General features: G+C 39.9%; 2 protein-coding genes across 3 annotated transcripts; both read right to left on the bottom strand.

Moving 5' to 3' along the window:
• Positions 1-1234: 1234 nt before the first annotated feature.
• LOC104552178 (beta-microseminoprotein) lies at positions 1235-4723 on the bottom strand. Its single transcript, XM_010207990.1, has 4 exons — positions 4715-4723; positions 2376-2484; positions 1739-1844; positions 1235-1364 (listed from the first exon to the last, which is right to left on the bottom strand). Exons 1-4 carry the CDS (start codon positions 4721-4723, stop codon positions 1235-1237), a joined length of 354 nt encoding a protein of 117 aa, XP_010206292.1.
• Positions 4724-5952: 1229 nt separating this feature from the next.
• On the bottom strand, positions 5953-12307 carry LOC104551891 (beta-microseminoprotein). Of its 2 annotated transcripts, XM_062001687.1 has the most exons (4): positions 12238-12307; positions 8150-8249; positions 7594-7696; positions 5953-6715 (listed from the first exon to the last, which is right to left on the bottom strand). In XM_062001687.1, the coding sequence occupies exons 1-4, from the start codon at positions 12238-12240 to the stop codon at positions 6586-6588; spliced, it is 336 nt and encodes a 111-aa protein (XP_061857671.1). In that variant the 5' UTR covers positions 12241-12307; the 3' UTR covers positions 5953-6585. The 2 variants fall into 2 exon arrangements, with proteins under 2 accessions (XP_061857671.1, XP_010206291.2); XM_010207989.2 differs by lacking the exon at positions 12238-12307 and having other exon boundaries at positions 8150-8273.
• Positions 12308-16225: the final 3918 nt, after the last annotated feature.

The raw sequence follows: 16225 nt of genomic DNA, 5'->3' as shown, positions 1-16225 counted from the left end.
TTTTTCTAAGTAGATGTAATTGTTACTGCTCTTACAAGGGCCTTATGGGCTTTGTGACACAGTCCATTTGCACAGTGACATTAGCAGCTTTAGCTTGTAAACTGTTGTAGAAAGTACAGTACAGTGGATTTCCTTCCCAGATGACACATGACAGTCAAAGTATAGCCAATAGGGTTGTCTTCCTGGGGAAAGGAGGAAGGGAAGAAGAGGAAGAACATAACACTGGGGTGCAGCCTCTAAGGTCTTCTGCTCACTGAAGCACATGTAATCAAGGCTGACTAAAGCTGAGTTTCGCTTTGCCCCTGCAGACAGGAGGACCAGTTCCTGATAAGGTTTGTTCTCATTCTAAAATTTGAAATGAGGACCTTTGAAAGCTCTGACATACTCTTTCTGTTGCAGGGAAATAGAGCATGGAGACACAAGACGCTGATGTTCACTTGTAGAAAGACGCAAATAAAAAACATGTACCTATAAAGATGAAGCAGAGCCCCAAGGGAGAGCTTATACTGGGAAGTATTTGCTGATTTGCTAAGCTTCTTCTCTATTTGAGCCCAGTCCAGATCAGTCCAGCCACAATACTGCCCATTCGCTATTTAATGTTAAGCATTAATTTTAAGCAAAAAGCTCTTATTTTACCCAAAATCCACATTGAGGTTGCTGTGCTGTGAGTTCAATGGAAGTAGAATGCTGGGTAAGACTGGTAGGTCTTCCAGTTCATAGGCTGAACAGGTCCTAGGGAGCCACGTAGGATAAAAGACTCTCATATAAAACATTGTCCTAGAAAAACGTTTAAATTTAAGTTGTTTTTATTTCTTTCCTATGTTTTTTGTAATGTTATTCTTTAGATTTCCATCCTTAAAGAAAACAAGCCACAAATTGCTGATGTTTCATCTGATTTTATTTTAACTTTACGATGTAGCTATGCACACGTAACAGAATATACTCCCTGGCACTGAAGCGTGACTAAGGAAGCATTAAAATTAACAGCTACTGTTTAAAGATGTCAGCTTTAATTTCTGATCTTAAGGAAGGAACAAGTCAGTTCGTTCTTCATAGGGAAGCAAAAGATGGAGAAACCAAGAGAGTCTTCTGTGACGTGATATAGAATCGTTTCGGTTTTATTTTGTGTTAGGTTTTAGGAGTAGATTCCACTCAACAACTGCATTTCTCAGTGTGTTTGAATTTGTGTGAGAGCCTTTCCTTTAAAACAAAAAAACAAACAAATTCTTCACTGTTATCCCACCCAGTCAAAGACTGGGCATTCCTTTGAGTTATTATCTTTCTCCACTGCTTTGTAAGTGCAGGTCATCTTGTTGAAAATGCTTACACACTTCTTTTTATCATAGCCAGTTGATTTCATAAAGCTGTCGTTGAGAAAAGAGACAAAGAGGTGATGAGACAAAATAAACAACTTCAGTTTCAAGTTGTACCTCCATTTTTAATATAAAGAGGCTATACTGCTGAGGTCGTTTGGAGCAGAAAAGGTGGCTCACACAAAGTTTCGAGGTCAAATGTTAGCCTACTGCAGGGTGAGAAGAAAGTTGTAGTTTATTCATTTGGTTTACAACCAAGGTATTGTTTGTTTTGTTTGCTACTCCAGTGTGATTGTTTTTTCTCTTCAGCCACAGTGTAGAATAAAAAGTACATGAGTGGTTGGGTGTTGCTTTATGAAAAATTACAGGCATCTGTGTATCACTTAAACTATGAAGTCTTACCCCCACTGCTGCTCTAAACTCACCTGGTGCAGCATCTAATTCCATTCCTGGAACAGGAGCAATCATAGCAGTTGTCTGTCTTCCACTGGGAATCAAATTCATACAGCTTTGCATCTGAGTCAAGGCAGCCTGAAAATGTAATTAGTGTGCAAGCAGCCTTCAGCATCAGACCTATTGTACTAACAATGCTATTGCTCGTACAAAATGAGTGGGATCTTTGGCTTTTTACATTAACATCCTCATCTGGAAAAAACAGATGCTCCCCAACACAGCAGGACTGCTACTACTCTAATGCATGGAAAAGGTTATCCAGAGTCTCTCTATTTCCTGTGGTCCTTGGCAGCATCAGGTTTCCTGGAGTAGCTCATCTTTAAGTACAGGAATTGGAGCACCCAGCAGAAAGACAAGTAGGCATGGTCTTAGGTCAGAATTAAGAAAAGGCTTTGATTTCATCTCCTTACTAACACCAGCTGTTGTTGACTCCTCATTTAATGCAAGACTAAACCTGCCTGGAAAACTTTTCCCAACCCTCAGTTTCAGGAAGAAAGCACCTTTTTTTCCACTTTTTTCTAAATTGTGATAAATGGAATGGAAGACACAAATCAAATTAGGCAGTTCTTATGGTAAGGTTTTTCAAGTTAAGAACAGTTGACTTCTTACCTATGATACCACCGTCAGACAACCCCGGCTTAAATGGCCAAATGAAGCAAGAAGCGTTGGACAGTGGCATGCCAATGGCAAGAACAAGAAGGCAGGCCAAGACAGTTTTCTGAACAAGAAAGTAGAATTTCTATGAACACTGAAGTAATTATTAAGGTGTCTTGATGATACATACCTTCATTAGAAACAGGATTTTTTTTTTTTAAACAGGAGTTTCAAAAAAAAGTGTAATTGCCTTTTGCAGCTTAGATAGTTGAATGTGCAAACCTGAAACATTTAGATGAAGCGGAGACAGAGCACTTCATTCAAGTCTGAAGAACCCACGGGAAACTTCATCCTAATATTGAAGAATTAGGAACAAGCTGAAGAACTTCAATGAAAGTGAAGTGCTTTTAGCAGGAGATTGGACCAAATGATTTGTAAGTGTCCTTTTCAACCTAGATAACTCTGTTTTCTGTGACCTTTCTCGGCAGCTTTTTCTGAAAGTTCAGCTTAAATTCCCTGGTTAGTCTCTTATCATTCAATGTTAGTTTTAAATGCATTAAAGACTTTCATTGAGGATATGAAGGAAGTGCAAGAACTCTAGAAAGGAATTAATTGTGGTGAATTAAAAATCTTTAGGAGGAAAAATATGCCAGGAAGAAGTGGTCACATGTACAATGTGTGTGTGTCTTTTAGAAAGATATTATGGATTAACCCCAGTCAGCAATGAAGCACCATGCAGCCCCCTTGCTCACTGCTTCCAACCCTCCAGCCCTTGCAGCATAGGGAGGATAATTGGGGGAAAAAATCCCCAAATTATAGTTTGAGATTAGAACAGTTTAACTAAAATACAATAATTGTAATAGAGATACCAAAAATTAATAAAACCCAAGAATGTCAAGTAATGCACAATGCACTTGTTCACCATCCTGCTACTGATGCTTAGGCAGTCTCTGAGCAGCACTGAACTGCATGAAAAGTCCTTAACTTAGGATAACTGCTACTTAGCAACAACTAAACCATCTGTGTCTTATCAACATTATTCTCATACTAAAACCAAAACACAGTGTGGTACCAGCTACTAGGGAGAATATTAACTCTATCCCAGGCAAAACCAAGACAGCAGAATGCAACTGGTGCTTTAAAGAAGTCATACCTGAGAGATGAGGATGAAAAACTAACATTTTATTTTGCAGAAGAGATGTTAAACCCCACAGACCTGCAACAGAGCTGCAAATGAGTAAAAATCAAGACAGTGTTTTAGAGTTTAGCTAAACATTCAGATGTTATCCAGACTCTACACAAAAATGAAGGCTAGTTCTAGGTTTAGACGCAACAGATCTGCTTTCTGCCAGAAAAGAGGTTATCTCCAAACATTTAAGTGAAAAGAGTTTATAATAAAAAGCCTTAGCTGGAGCCTTATTAGACATCTTCTGCCATATACATGCTGATATATTTTACCCAAGATTCTTACCTGCCTGTACCTATCTGTCTGACTTTTGTTCTCAAAGCACAAAATTTATGTTTTCTCCAAGCTTCTTAGATCTGAAGACTGAGAAATCAGACAACCTCCTTTAAAATCTATAGCATCAAATCAGGGTATTTTATAATAAGATGTAAGGACTCACCATCCTTGCAGAATTATGAGCCTTTAAGTGAGATCTTCCTGTAGGAAGCTTGTCTTCTCAGACAGCTTATATAGAAAGGGAATATATAACACCAGTCCTTCAACAAAGTGAATAACACCAATGAAGTTTCTGCAAAATGACCTCATAGGGTGGACATTATTAGAAGAAGTCAAGTTATATACAGAAATTATTAGTTCTAAAATGCACTGAATAAATAGAGATGACTTTTGTGTTACACTAAACCTGAAAGGCAGCTATGGGAGGTACTTGGAAAGGAGTTTCAAGCCTAGAAGCAGTATTTAGCACTTACCCTGAAAAACTGTGCTTGTCACTCAACACAGTTTGCACGTTTAGTTTGAACCATCTAGATTTTGAGAGGAACTTTGGACTTTCAGACAAGCAGTGATCACCCAACTGTTGCCATTGTAGGACCCCCCTGTTTTCTAGATGCAAGCTATGCCAGTCATGGAGAGAAATTCTTACAGGCAGCTTTCTTTGGGACACAGCAGTGAGTGACCCGTCTAAGCCTGGACAGTCTCTAGGGAGAGTGAGGAAGCTCTCAGTGTGATCTGTGAACTTAGGGGACCTTAACAACATACTGTGGTGTTGAAACCACCAGAGTAGCAAGCTCTATGTAGATAATCTATTCATATATTGATTGCTGAGGTCATTTGTGGCCTTTATGCTGTGCTGCTGCTTCACATTGCTTATATACAAGATGATATATACCTTACTCATGCGGGGAACAGTTATCTCCAACAGATACTGTTCTGATGAAATCTCAACTAGTTTATTTCTTACTAAAAACATTCTAAGAATATCAGTGCTCTTACAAATTATGTGCCTTCTTTCCATTTATGCTTTTTCTTCCTACAGTAAGGAAAAATCTTGGACTTTCTTGAAGATTTACCTCGCTATTCTACATAGTCATTCTTCAGATGAGATTTCTGCTTACGTATTAATGATTAACACAGATGAGAGTAACACAAAATTATCAGCCTTGTTCTTTCTGTATCTTTCATCATTAGGCAATCAACAGAGAAATGTGGCATAATTTCAGAGCAGTAATGCTATTTAAATGTTATTCTATGATTCTAAAAACCCAGACACACTAGTTATTACAGATGAAAAGCATTATTCTATAAAAAACTTTAAAGCTGAAAGAGACACACTAGAATGAGAGCATTCCAGGAACCTTGTTTCTTAACTTAGCATTTTGGTACTACTCTCTCATTCTTGAGAGGGATTGACTTTCTGCAGGAGAGAGTAAGTGAAGGACTCCTTATGGAAGATAAGTTCACATATCTGGTCATTAAAACCAGACAGTTGATTACCATTGCCGTTGAGAGTGGGAAAGAAAGAGGAAGCATAAAACATAATACCAGCTCACAGGTCATAAGCACACACAACTTTACATATAGTTTTGTCTTGTTCATAAACCAACAATGCTATGTATACTCTGAGTTGGTTTTACATTTGTTGAAAAGTCTGCTACCCTTGTGTGTGAGAGGACAACTGTTTTAAGAAAAAGTACAAGCAAAGAGTACTAAAATATACAGTGCACTGTTAACACAAACATATTGTAAATATGGTAGAAGGAAGTTATTCCTTGGTGGGAACATTTTTATTGACTCTGAGGCTCATACCTACAAACACCAAAGTCTATGCCCTCAGATCTCTCCTGGCACAGGAACTAGCAATAATTGTATTAATTTACAGGCAAGGGGCACAGATAGCGAGTGACTTGTCCCAGGTGTGCCCTCTATGTCTGTGCACTGAGTAGGAGTCATTGTATGGCATGCCACTAACAATGCATCTCTTCCAAATGATGACAAATGTTGACACCTGGTGAGCTAAAATGTCTGCTCTGCCCCTTGGCTAGAACAGAATCTGCAAAACAGGTCTCAAGAAGAGAAGGCTGAGGGGGGAAACTCATTAATATTTACAAATATCTAAATGGTGGGTATCAGGAGGTTGGGACATCCCTTTTTTCTATTGTACCTAGGAAGAGGACAAGGGGTAATGGGATGAAGCTGGAACACAAAATGTTCTATTTCAACATAAGAAAAAACTATTTTACTGTGAGGGTAAGGGAGTCCTGGCACAGGCTGCCCAGAGGGATTGTGGAATTTCTTTCTTTAGGCCTTCAAGATCTGCCTGGATGCGTTCCTGTGTGACTTGATCTAGGCGAACCTGCTTCTGCAGGAGGGTTGGACTAGGTGATCTCTAAAGGTCCCTTCCAACCACTACCATTCTATGATTCTATGAAAGCATGAGAGCAGCTTGTGCCAGGGCATTGCTGTATGGCATGTTGGAATCGTGAGGTAAATACAGACCTTCCTCAAAGAAAGGCGACATTGCTCCATTTATTGAATTCCAAAAACCTCAGTGGTATCAGTACAAGTAATGACAGAAATGAGACATTGAATCTGATTATGCAACCTGTATATGAAATCACATCAATTAGGAAATAATAAGTGAGCTGTTAAGAACTTTCTCTTACAAGATCTCCCATACTTTGAAGCTTCTTTGTAATGTCAAAGCATCTGTAGGATGGGGAGGGATTCCAGAATGCAGAGAAGATTGGAGCACGTGAGTTGTTAGCCCACACGAGAATAAACATCACAGGCCTTTGAGAGGTCACTCTTCTGCACCAAATCATAGTCACACCTTCTCTTGTTGAATATGACTTTACAGTTCTCTTCGTCAAAACCAATAGGAGTATGAAATCTGTCATTGGCAAAGAAAGCAAATATTAGATTGAGAGCAATAAAAGATTCAGTACTCCAGTGGGTTCAGGGATTACAGCTTAAGCTAATGCTGAGTTAGACATCTCCGAATCCATGGCTAAGACCAGCCTAGCTAGCTTGAATGCCACACAGCTACAGCCTCCAGGGCCTCAAATGATGCCTTGCTGCATTATGATATGTGGCTGTGACATGTGGCTAAGAAACAGCACAGGAATTTCTAGTGCAGCATTCCATAGTGTGACATAAGAATGGTCTTGGCATGTTTTATCTCTTTTTTTGCACTACATATTTCTTAATGCGAGTTTGCTTAGACTGTGGTAGCTGTTTCCTGATAGACTGTCATCTGAACAAAGGTGATGATCATAATCAAATCATTTTGGCCCTTTAAGAAGGCAGGATAAGAGGAATGTTGGAGATAAATACTTCAGAGCAGAGCTTTGTTACTCTAAGGTAACACTGGAGAAAAGCACCTCCTGAGAGGGATTCTCCAGACCATCAGAAGCCCTTTAGAGGAGCTTCACTTAAGTCCCTTGTGGAATTAATTCCTTCCTTCTTCACTTTCCCTACTAAGGAAAGACTTAACTGCAGTGTAAGAGGTGTTCATAAGTTTCTCAGCATTAAAGGCAGGTACCAACTAGATGTTTGTGGAAGGGCCTGTGTTCATTCCATCAGTGGAAAGTGAAATAAGGTAAACACAGCCAAGGATCCAAATGATCAAGAGCTATATATGCCTTGCTCTAGTTTTGTGGCATGGGTGAGGAAAGGTTTTTTGTGCTCTTAGAAATTGTTTTATCTCCAGCAAACGGAAGGCTGTGGTCTTCCTAAGGGCCATGATGCTACTAAGAAGTTCAAACTTACAGGGAGCAGCAGCGCATTGCATCACGGCTGCAGCTGCAACTGAAGCAACTTTCTGTCCTTGCAATCTCTCCAAAGGGATATAGTTTTCCTTGCAGGATACAGCCTGCATAAAACAGAAGCACAACAAAAGATGTTCTTTAAACTTACACGTAAAGGCTGAAAAGTCTAAAAATTATTTAATTTTTTCTGAAAATGTTTTTCCAAGCAATAGCAAAATGAAGCCATTTTGTTCTCCAGGTTATTGTCTGGACTATTTAGTCTTAACTTATTTCATCTTTACTTATTACAGACAGTTTCAGTGTGACAGATCTGGGATGATAGAGAGCAATCAAATAGCCAAGCCTGCCTCCTGGCACCAGACTACTTTCAAGTCCTACATCAGCACCATGTGCTGATTTTGTTTTAACTCTGCTTTTGGCAACTTGGTGCTTGAACATTTTACTTGTGTCTTTCTGACATCTCCCCCCCTCCCTTGTATTTTGAGCCCTTCCTGGAAGCTCCACATGGAGCCAAGCTACTGCAGAACAATCAAGTGAGAGGCATTTTGTGTCCTTACCTTTGTCGGACTCCCCTGGCTTGTTAATTTTAGTAAAGCAGTATGCATCACCTGGTGTCACTATGATGCCCATTGCAACAAGAAAAGTCAGAAAGCTCTTCTGTAAAAGAGAGACAGAGCCCATGGCATGAATTTAATTCCACTTGGATTGGTTTTGTTTTAAAAACTTAAGTCACTGAATCTGAAGCAAATATTAGAAATAACCTTCTGTGTATATTAAAGTGGTGGAAAAGGAGTCTTCTAACATTTCACTGCATTGATGACTTTTTCCTTTAGGTGGGAATAGACAAAATGACATAAATGTGTCAGCAGCATCACTCTCTGACAAAGTCCACTCTCTAGAAATAACAAAATGTGTCTCCACATTTGGCAGTGGATTGGAGGTCTAATTATATTCCGGTAAATCTTTTTGAAATAGGTGTCTAGAAAGAGAAGAGAGACATGCAAAGTAGTGTCTTAGGGCAAAATTCCAGCATTGTACCCTATGCTTAGCAGTGCATGAACCATCTTGTCAAACCATGCATACACAGGTTTTGACATGTCACAGTACACCCTTCTTTTTGTCTAGTGATGGCAACAGTTAAACTGTGTAAGAGCTCTTCAGAGATGTCTGCTGGGATGTGTTGAACAACCAGGACTTTTTTCCAAAAAGCCTGCTGTCATAGTTTAGTGAGGAGCCACTTTTGCTTGGTAACAGGGGGAAGGGGTTGCAGTGAAGACCCAGTAAAGAGTTCTCAGACTTTCCCCCAGCTCTTGGGTTCAGACCCACCTAGGGCCCAGCTGGGCCAAACTGGCGCCTCTGCCATCGCTATTTAGGGACGAGAATTTGAAGTACTTGAGAGGAGGTGTAAGAGATGGAGGTGACCATGCAGACTCCAGAGTCAGAGAAGGAAGGAGGAGCATCAGATCAGAGACCCCTCTGCAACTCGTGGTGAGAACGTAGCTGTACCCCTGCAACCCATGGAGGGCAATGGCAGGACTGAGAGCCACCAGCAGCTCCGTGTGAGTGTGCCTGGACAGATGAGAGACTGTGTGAGGAGGCAGCCATGGCGCAGACCATGCTGGAGAGCCTGTGTGCTGCAGAGCAGCCCCACACGAGAGGCAGAGAGGAGCTGCAGCCTTTGGGATAAATGCACGTCGGTGCAGCCTGTGCAGGGCTGCCGTGTGTGTGAGGTACCCCACGAACTTGCAGGGAGGACTGGTGCAGAGTCCACCTGCCCTGAGGAGAGACAAATGGCAGAAGCCATCAGGAGCAGACTGACTGAAACCCCCACTCCCTGCCCCCCTGAGCCATTCAGTGGGGGAGGAGATAAAGACACCGGGATCAGGGCTCTGAGCCCAGGAAGAAGGGAGGGGTGGGGAGAAGGTGGTCTTAAAGGGCTGGTTGTACTCTTCATCATTGTACCATTCTGTGTTGTTTTGTGTTGGTTATGTTTTGAGGTTTTATGGTTATGCTTTAGTTGGTGTTGGATTAAATTATTTTCTATTTTCTTCCCCAAGCCCAGTAGCCTGGTCTGTTTTGTCCTGGATCATAAGCAGCAATTAAGCCCTCCTTGCCCTTTGGCAATTCTCAGGTCTTTGGTACTTGAAGCTAATCGTGGTCTTTTGTCCTCTGATGGACCTAAGCCAGGACACTTGCATAACTTTATAATGGCAGCTATGCTGGGGTAGCAGGACTGGAGAAGCATGAGAGGTCATTTTGATGGTTTGCTCAAGCTGGATAACTTGAGGACAAAGTTTATGAATGGCCAGAGACTGAGAAGCAATGGAAAAAGTTATTTAAATTTTCGTTATAGCACTTGCAGATTAACATGAAAGGACTGTAAAGTGAGCAGATATTTCAAAGTTACTGTTCTGAACTCCAAAGGTTGTTGGTACTTGAAACTAGGTGTTTAAAGTAGCAGTGAGGGGCTTTGTTTTTAGGCAGCTCTTCTGTCTACCTTATGTTACTTGAATTATGAAGTATCAAAAGTGTCAAAAGACACCGAAAGGTCCTGAACCTTAGGCAGATGGTGAGCCAAGGTGAATCTCCTCTGTCTTCTGTGGAAAAAAAAACTTGCTATTTTAATCCCTGATATGCTGCATTCTTACAGGGCTGAGAGACACGGTGTAGTGAAAGGGAGGAAGAGGGTCTATGGAGTGGTCTGGGAAGACTGAAATGCATAATTTCCATAGTGGTTCTATGATCTGGAGTTTCTGAGGCTTTAGATTTGAACAGAGCCAGTTCCCATGCTGAGCCCTACAACCAGAACAAAAGTTAAAAAGAAGGCCTGAAACTCCTTAAACTGTGCTATTTTGCAGTGTCTTGCCAAAGGAAAGTCATCTAAGCAACTGTTGTTTCATGAAGTAGGATCTAACATTGCATCTGGCCTCTGCTGAGGGTCCATGGGTGTTTGGCATGGATCTATGGGGCTGTCTGTGCTGTGCAGCTATCAGGGACTTAGCGAGTTCAGGGATTCATGGCTTTCCACAGAGGATCTCAATGCGCTTGGGATACTGCTTGCTATATGTTAGCCATCCAACTTGAGTTTGGTGGTGGCTTTCCTCCAAACTGCTTCAGGTGTTTTCAATAGCACAGGCCAGTTCTACCAGAGGTCTCACTTGTGTCTTTAAAATCCTTCTTTCGCTGTGCTGCCTTTTGTGAATGTTTTATCTATATTTGCTCTAATATTTGTCCTTATCTTGCTATTCCTAGAAATGCCTGCAAGATGAACTTAGTCATGCTCCTATCTCTAAAGAAAAAAGTTCTGGACCTTCCACTGAATCTAGACAGGAACAGAAAGGGAAACCTATGGTGTCTAATCACTGCCTGAACTGGCTTTATGTTGGAAGAACCAAAAGATATGCCAGCTAAGCAACAGAGAGTTAGCAGTAAAGGGCCCACACACAAATAGTGTGAACACAGAGGGTACCAAACAGGTAAGAAAGCACTGGCAGAAGCAGTATCCTTTACTTGTAATTTCAGAGATTATTACTGTTACACTGATGCCAAGGCTCTTAGTTAAACATCAATTATGTTGTTCTGTGAGTGAGACTTCAAAGAATTCTATTTTTTCTCTTAAAAAGGGAATGCCATCAGTCATCTCACAAAACAGAATCTTCCAAAGTGGACTTAATGGCCCTTGAAAGGGCGTAAAATAATGTGGAATGAGATCTCAGATCATTTTGTCCAACTACATTTTGACTGACCATAGCCAAGCCCTTAGGAAAGCTTAGGCAGAGAAAGAAGTATATAATTTCTCCCTTTATTTTTGAATCTACATGCATTACAGAAACTACTGCCTCTTCTGTAAAACTATGTCAGTCCTGAAATTCTCATCAAAAGTGTCTGCATCTTTGGGGATTACATTGTCTTAAATCAGAGGAAAACCGGGCCATAAGGCTTTGTCTATCTATTTGACATTACTTAACAGTTGATTTAGATTCTGAAAACACATTTGGAGGCTTGAAGAGCTGAAACAAGATAAAACTTAATAGATAAAAAAATAAATACAGACAAAATACACTGTATATTACACACATAATTGCAAAAGGACTACATTTTAACTGTATTTCATATCTATAGGTTTTTAAAACATAGTTATAAATGTATAAAAAATTCTGAATATTTTCACAAATATTTTTGAGAAAAGGATAATAGCAAATGAAAGACTGAAAGATGCATGTCTAGTTTCTTGCAAAGTATTATCAAAAAAGAACGCAATTCACAGTAATCTTCACAAAGCTATATTAATTTCTTTGCATCTTGTAGGTTCTTAATAGAATCATAGAGTCATAGAATGGGAGGGTTGGAAGGGACCTTTAGAGATCATCTAGTAAAACCCCCCTGCAGAAGCAGGTTCACCTAGATCAGGTCACATAGGAACATGTCCAGGTGGGTCTTGAAGACCTCCAAGGAAGGAGACTCCACAACCCCTCTGGGCAGCCTGTGCCACTGTTCCATCACCCTCACAGTGAAATAGTTTTTTCATATATTTAAATAAAAAATGTGTAACTAGGTGATTCTCTTAAATATCCTTCTCTTCCAGTTTTAAAGCAAATAGCTATCTGTATCCTTTTTTTAAAAAAAAATTAAACCTTTGACTCACCATTTTGGAATGCTCAGCTTTTGAAGAGCTCCGAGCCTACAGGAGAACTCTGCAAGTGCTTTACATGAAATCTGAGAGCAAATATTTAATTATGCCTTTATGTTGAGCAATTCAAGACTGGCGGGAAAAAAAGCTTACTCAACTCAAATGCAGTTATGTTGAAATTTCTGAAGAAATGACTGAGATTTCACCATCTCGCAATGAGAAAATATTTCATTCTGTAGAGCACTGACCTGGGTAAAAAGTTGAGCCTAAAACCTTGTACTCCTCGGAAACATTATAATTAGAATAAATGCCTTTCTGGTGAAATACAAGTATTCATAGGAAAGCTATAGGCAGTATAGTATGGTTAGGTGATTTTTAGCTGTGGCAGGAATACCTGCTGATCACTTCTGCTATCAGTGGGCCAGAATATGCTTAGAATAGGGAATTAAGTGTTGGTACCTCAGTGAGCTTTCCCCAGATCTTTGCACACTCACGTTTAGTGCTGCAGTGTGCACTGTAAGGTAACCAACAGTATGTGGCCAATATCAGTATTAAAAATTCCTAATATTCAGATCATGGTCAAAGCTGGGTCACATTACAACATTTCTCTTTCTTCTCAATTAAAACAAGGATTTACTCTCAAATCAAAAGCCTGCTGTTGTTCTTTTGGGACTATTCAGGCTTTGACCTGAGTAATCATGATAGAATGTATGATCGCTTCTATAAGTGCAAAATACTTTCACAAGTAGTAATAAATTTCAGAGTGCTAACCAAATAATCTGCTTTTTCTTGCTCCTGAAACCTCTTTTTGGAATGAAATAACAGACTATGGCCCTATCCTATGTTTCAAAAAGAAATACTTTGTTACAGATGTTGACAAGCAATATGAAAGTCATTCCTGTGGGAGATTTATCACTAGCTACAGACAATTTGGTGTAAGATTTCAAGATTAAACTTAAACATTTTAGACAAAGAAATCCAGTAAAATTTGGTTTTCCTACAAGCAAAATAAGTATTGGCTTTGTTTTTATTTTTTAGACCAAATCAAACACAGAGTTGTAAATACTTTGTAATAGTGGAATGGTCACAAGAAAAGTTCATTTCCCATGTATTTCTGAGTACTAATAATAGTAAATCCAAGTTTCAGATGTATTCAATCCAAAGTATTCAGCAGGAGTCAAATAAATTTAAGTACATTGCATGACATAATTTCACAACCTTCTTGGAAAAAATGTTGAAGTCTGTGCATGTTTGATAATCCTTTAGTAAGAAATGCATCATTCCTGAAAGGTTACTAAGCATTCAGTTTTACTGACTATATACCTTACTCTTTTTTTGGTTCTAATACAATCACTATGTATTTTAAAACTTTCATTTTATGAAAATCTTGTTTGTCATTGAGAAAATTCAATAAATCTCTGTTCTCATCCTTTGCTTCTGCCATACTAGAGGATGGTACTTTATCATTAAAATCTTCTCCTTTTCTGTGCTTTCAGAGCATCAAGTCAGCTGAAAACATGTCTCAAGTGAGTACAATGGTCTTCAGTTGTGTAGTACAGATTTCCTTTCATTCTTGTAACCAATTTCTGAACAGTCTCCAATCAGACAGTATCTCATTTCAAATATGAGTATAGAATAGGGTATGAAAGCTTTTAAGAGTTATAGAAATGACCCCAGATACTATGAAGGACATACACCTCTGCTGTGTATATACCCAGGGATCACATCTGCTCTTTTAAGCGCCATATTGTTCTAGATATAAAACGTATGTTTTCCACTCCTAAATTCTTCTCAGGTGCACTGTTGTTAATGCAGATTTTATGTTTTACAGAGGGGTTTTTTTTCAAATCCTATTCCTACAAAATTTTTTTTAAAAAAGTAATCTCTAAAGCATGGACTAAGCACAGTCGATTTCATCATCACGACAACCAGGATTAGTCATTATTTGTCACATTAAACTTTGTTTGCAAGCTCTATCAGCAAGGACTTTGTATTTTCTCACAGACCTCCTGGTTTAAGGGTTTCACATAAGTTTAGAGAAACTATAGATGATGTACACCAACTCATGGCTTGCAGCATTCGGTTTTAAAAACATTTAGTTTTACAGAATTCCTTTCCCTTCACCTAACATTTCCAGGCTTTGTTGTGTCTAGGTCACCCTGGGCTTGATAGGAAATTTTATGTCAGTCCTTTTGTGGTTTTTGAGAGAGCTCAAAGATTGTTCTTGCTTTCAAAGCACTTGTTAGGCAGAACACCTTATTCTTCTGCCAATGAGTTCCATCAAAGATCCTGGAGCCCCACCAGCTATACTGCTGATTGTCAGTTGGTAGACTGACACTCCTCTGAATGCCTCCTCCTGCTTCAGGATATGTAGATCTTGCTTTAGGAGAATTTAGTCTCTTCCTAAAGTCTTAGATCTGGCTATATCTCCAGTGAGTTGCTTTTTTAATACACTTTTTTCAATAATGATTTCTTCCATAGTGCTGCATTAATTCACTTCACCAGTTGTCATATAGAATGAGGAGGGAAAAAAACGTCTGACAATCACTCCCGTGAAAAGTGTGTAATCTTTGTGATCAGCTCAGCCATTTCTGATCATTTTCAATATTCCTATGAAGTTAACAGCTGGATTATGAAAACACATAGCACTGAAGGTCTGCTTTTTCTGAACGCAAGATGACTAAAAAGCAGGAAACATTTTTAAAGCTTTGTTCACGGGATGACTACTAAGGACTTCACATTTAGACCATTCCTCATGTCCCAACTGAATGCTGATGAACACATCTAGTCTCTTCCAGCTCCTCAGGAACAGTTTTCTCTGAAGTGTTGACACCTGGAGAAATATCTGAAAAGGTTATCCTGTCCAACTGTTATGACGTTATTTTGTAGTAGTTAGAATTACTTTTCTAGGAGCTTCTAAGAGGCAGGGTGATATGGAACAATGGAAAGGAAGGTGATTCCATTTACCCTTGTCCTGTCCCCACAATCCTGCTTTGAGACTAATCAGCAATTTGTAACTCAAGGTAATCTATTATTACCAGGCTGTTTGTAGAGCTGGAGAGAGAGAAAGAAAAGCTTCATTCCTCTGTTTTCACTTCTAGACTTCTTCTAGTTAAATTGATGTAAAATCTGGTTGATGCTTCTTTATTTTAAGACTAATAAACTTTATGTCAATTTACACCTAGCAATAGGTTTTAGCAGAAGGTTGGTAATAGCAGTTTAAGTAAACTCCCTTTCAACTAAAGATTCTCTAGCAGTGCAACTGAATGTTTTCACACTGGCTTAAATAAACTAATTTAAATTCATTACTGTTAGGGAAATCTGGAATAAAAGCAAGAGTTTTGTCATAGTTTAGCGAGGATCCACTTTTTTGCTTGGTAACAGAGGGAAGCGGTTGCAGTGAAGATCCAGTAAAGAGTTCTCAGACTTTCCCCCAGCTCTTAGGTTCAGACCCACCTAGGCCCCAGCTGGGCCAATCTGACGCCGCTGCCATCACTATTTAAGGATGAGAATTTGAAGTGCTTGGGAGGAGGTGTAAGAGTGGTGCAAGATGGAGGCGACCACGTGGACCCCACAGTCAGAGAAGGAGGAAGGAAGGAGGAGCACCAGACCAGAGATCCCTCTGAACTCGTGGCAAGAATGCAGGCTGTACTCCTGCAACCTATGGAGGGCCATGGCAGGACTGAGAGCCACCAGCAGCTCCGTGTGAGTGTGTCCAGACAGGTGAGAGACTGTGAGGAGGTGGCCATGGCACAGGCTATGCTGGAGAGCCTGCGCGTCGCAGAGCAGCCCCACATGAGAGGCAGAGAGGAGCTGCAGCCTTTGGGATGAATAAAGCCTCCCTGCCCTTTGGCAATTCTCAGTTCTTTGGTACTTGAGGCTAATCGTGGTCTTTTGTCCCCTGATAGGCCTAAACCAGGACAAGTTTAGAATAATATTCTTGGAGAGAAACATCATATTATAATATGCTAGGCTAGACTGGTCGCTGTTATGGTCAAGAGAG

Source organism: Colius striatus, chromosome 8, assembly GCF_028858725.1.
Source record: "Colius striatus isolate bColStr4 chromosome 8, bColStr4.1.hap1, whole genome shotgun sequence".
Taxonomy (NCBI): domain Eukaryota; kingdom Metazoa; phylum Chordata; class Aves; order Coliiformes; family Coliidae; genus Colius; species Colius striatus.
Note: the sequence above shows the minus strand (reverse complement) of the source record. Positions and strands in the feature narration are given on the sequence as shown.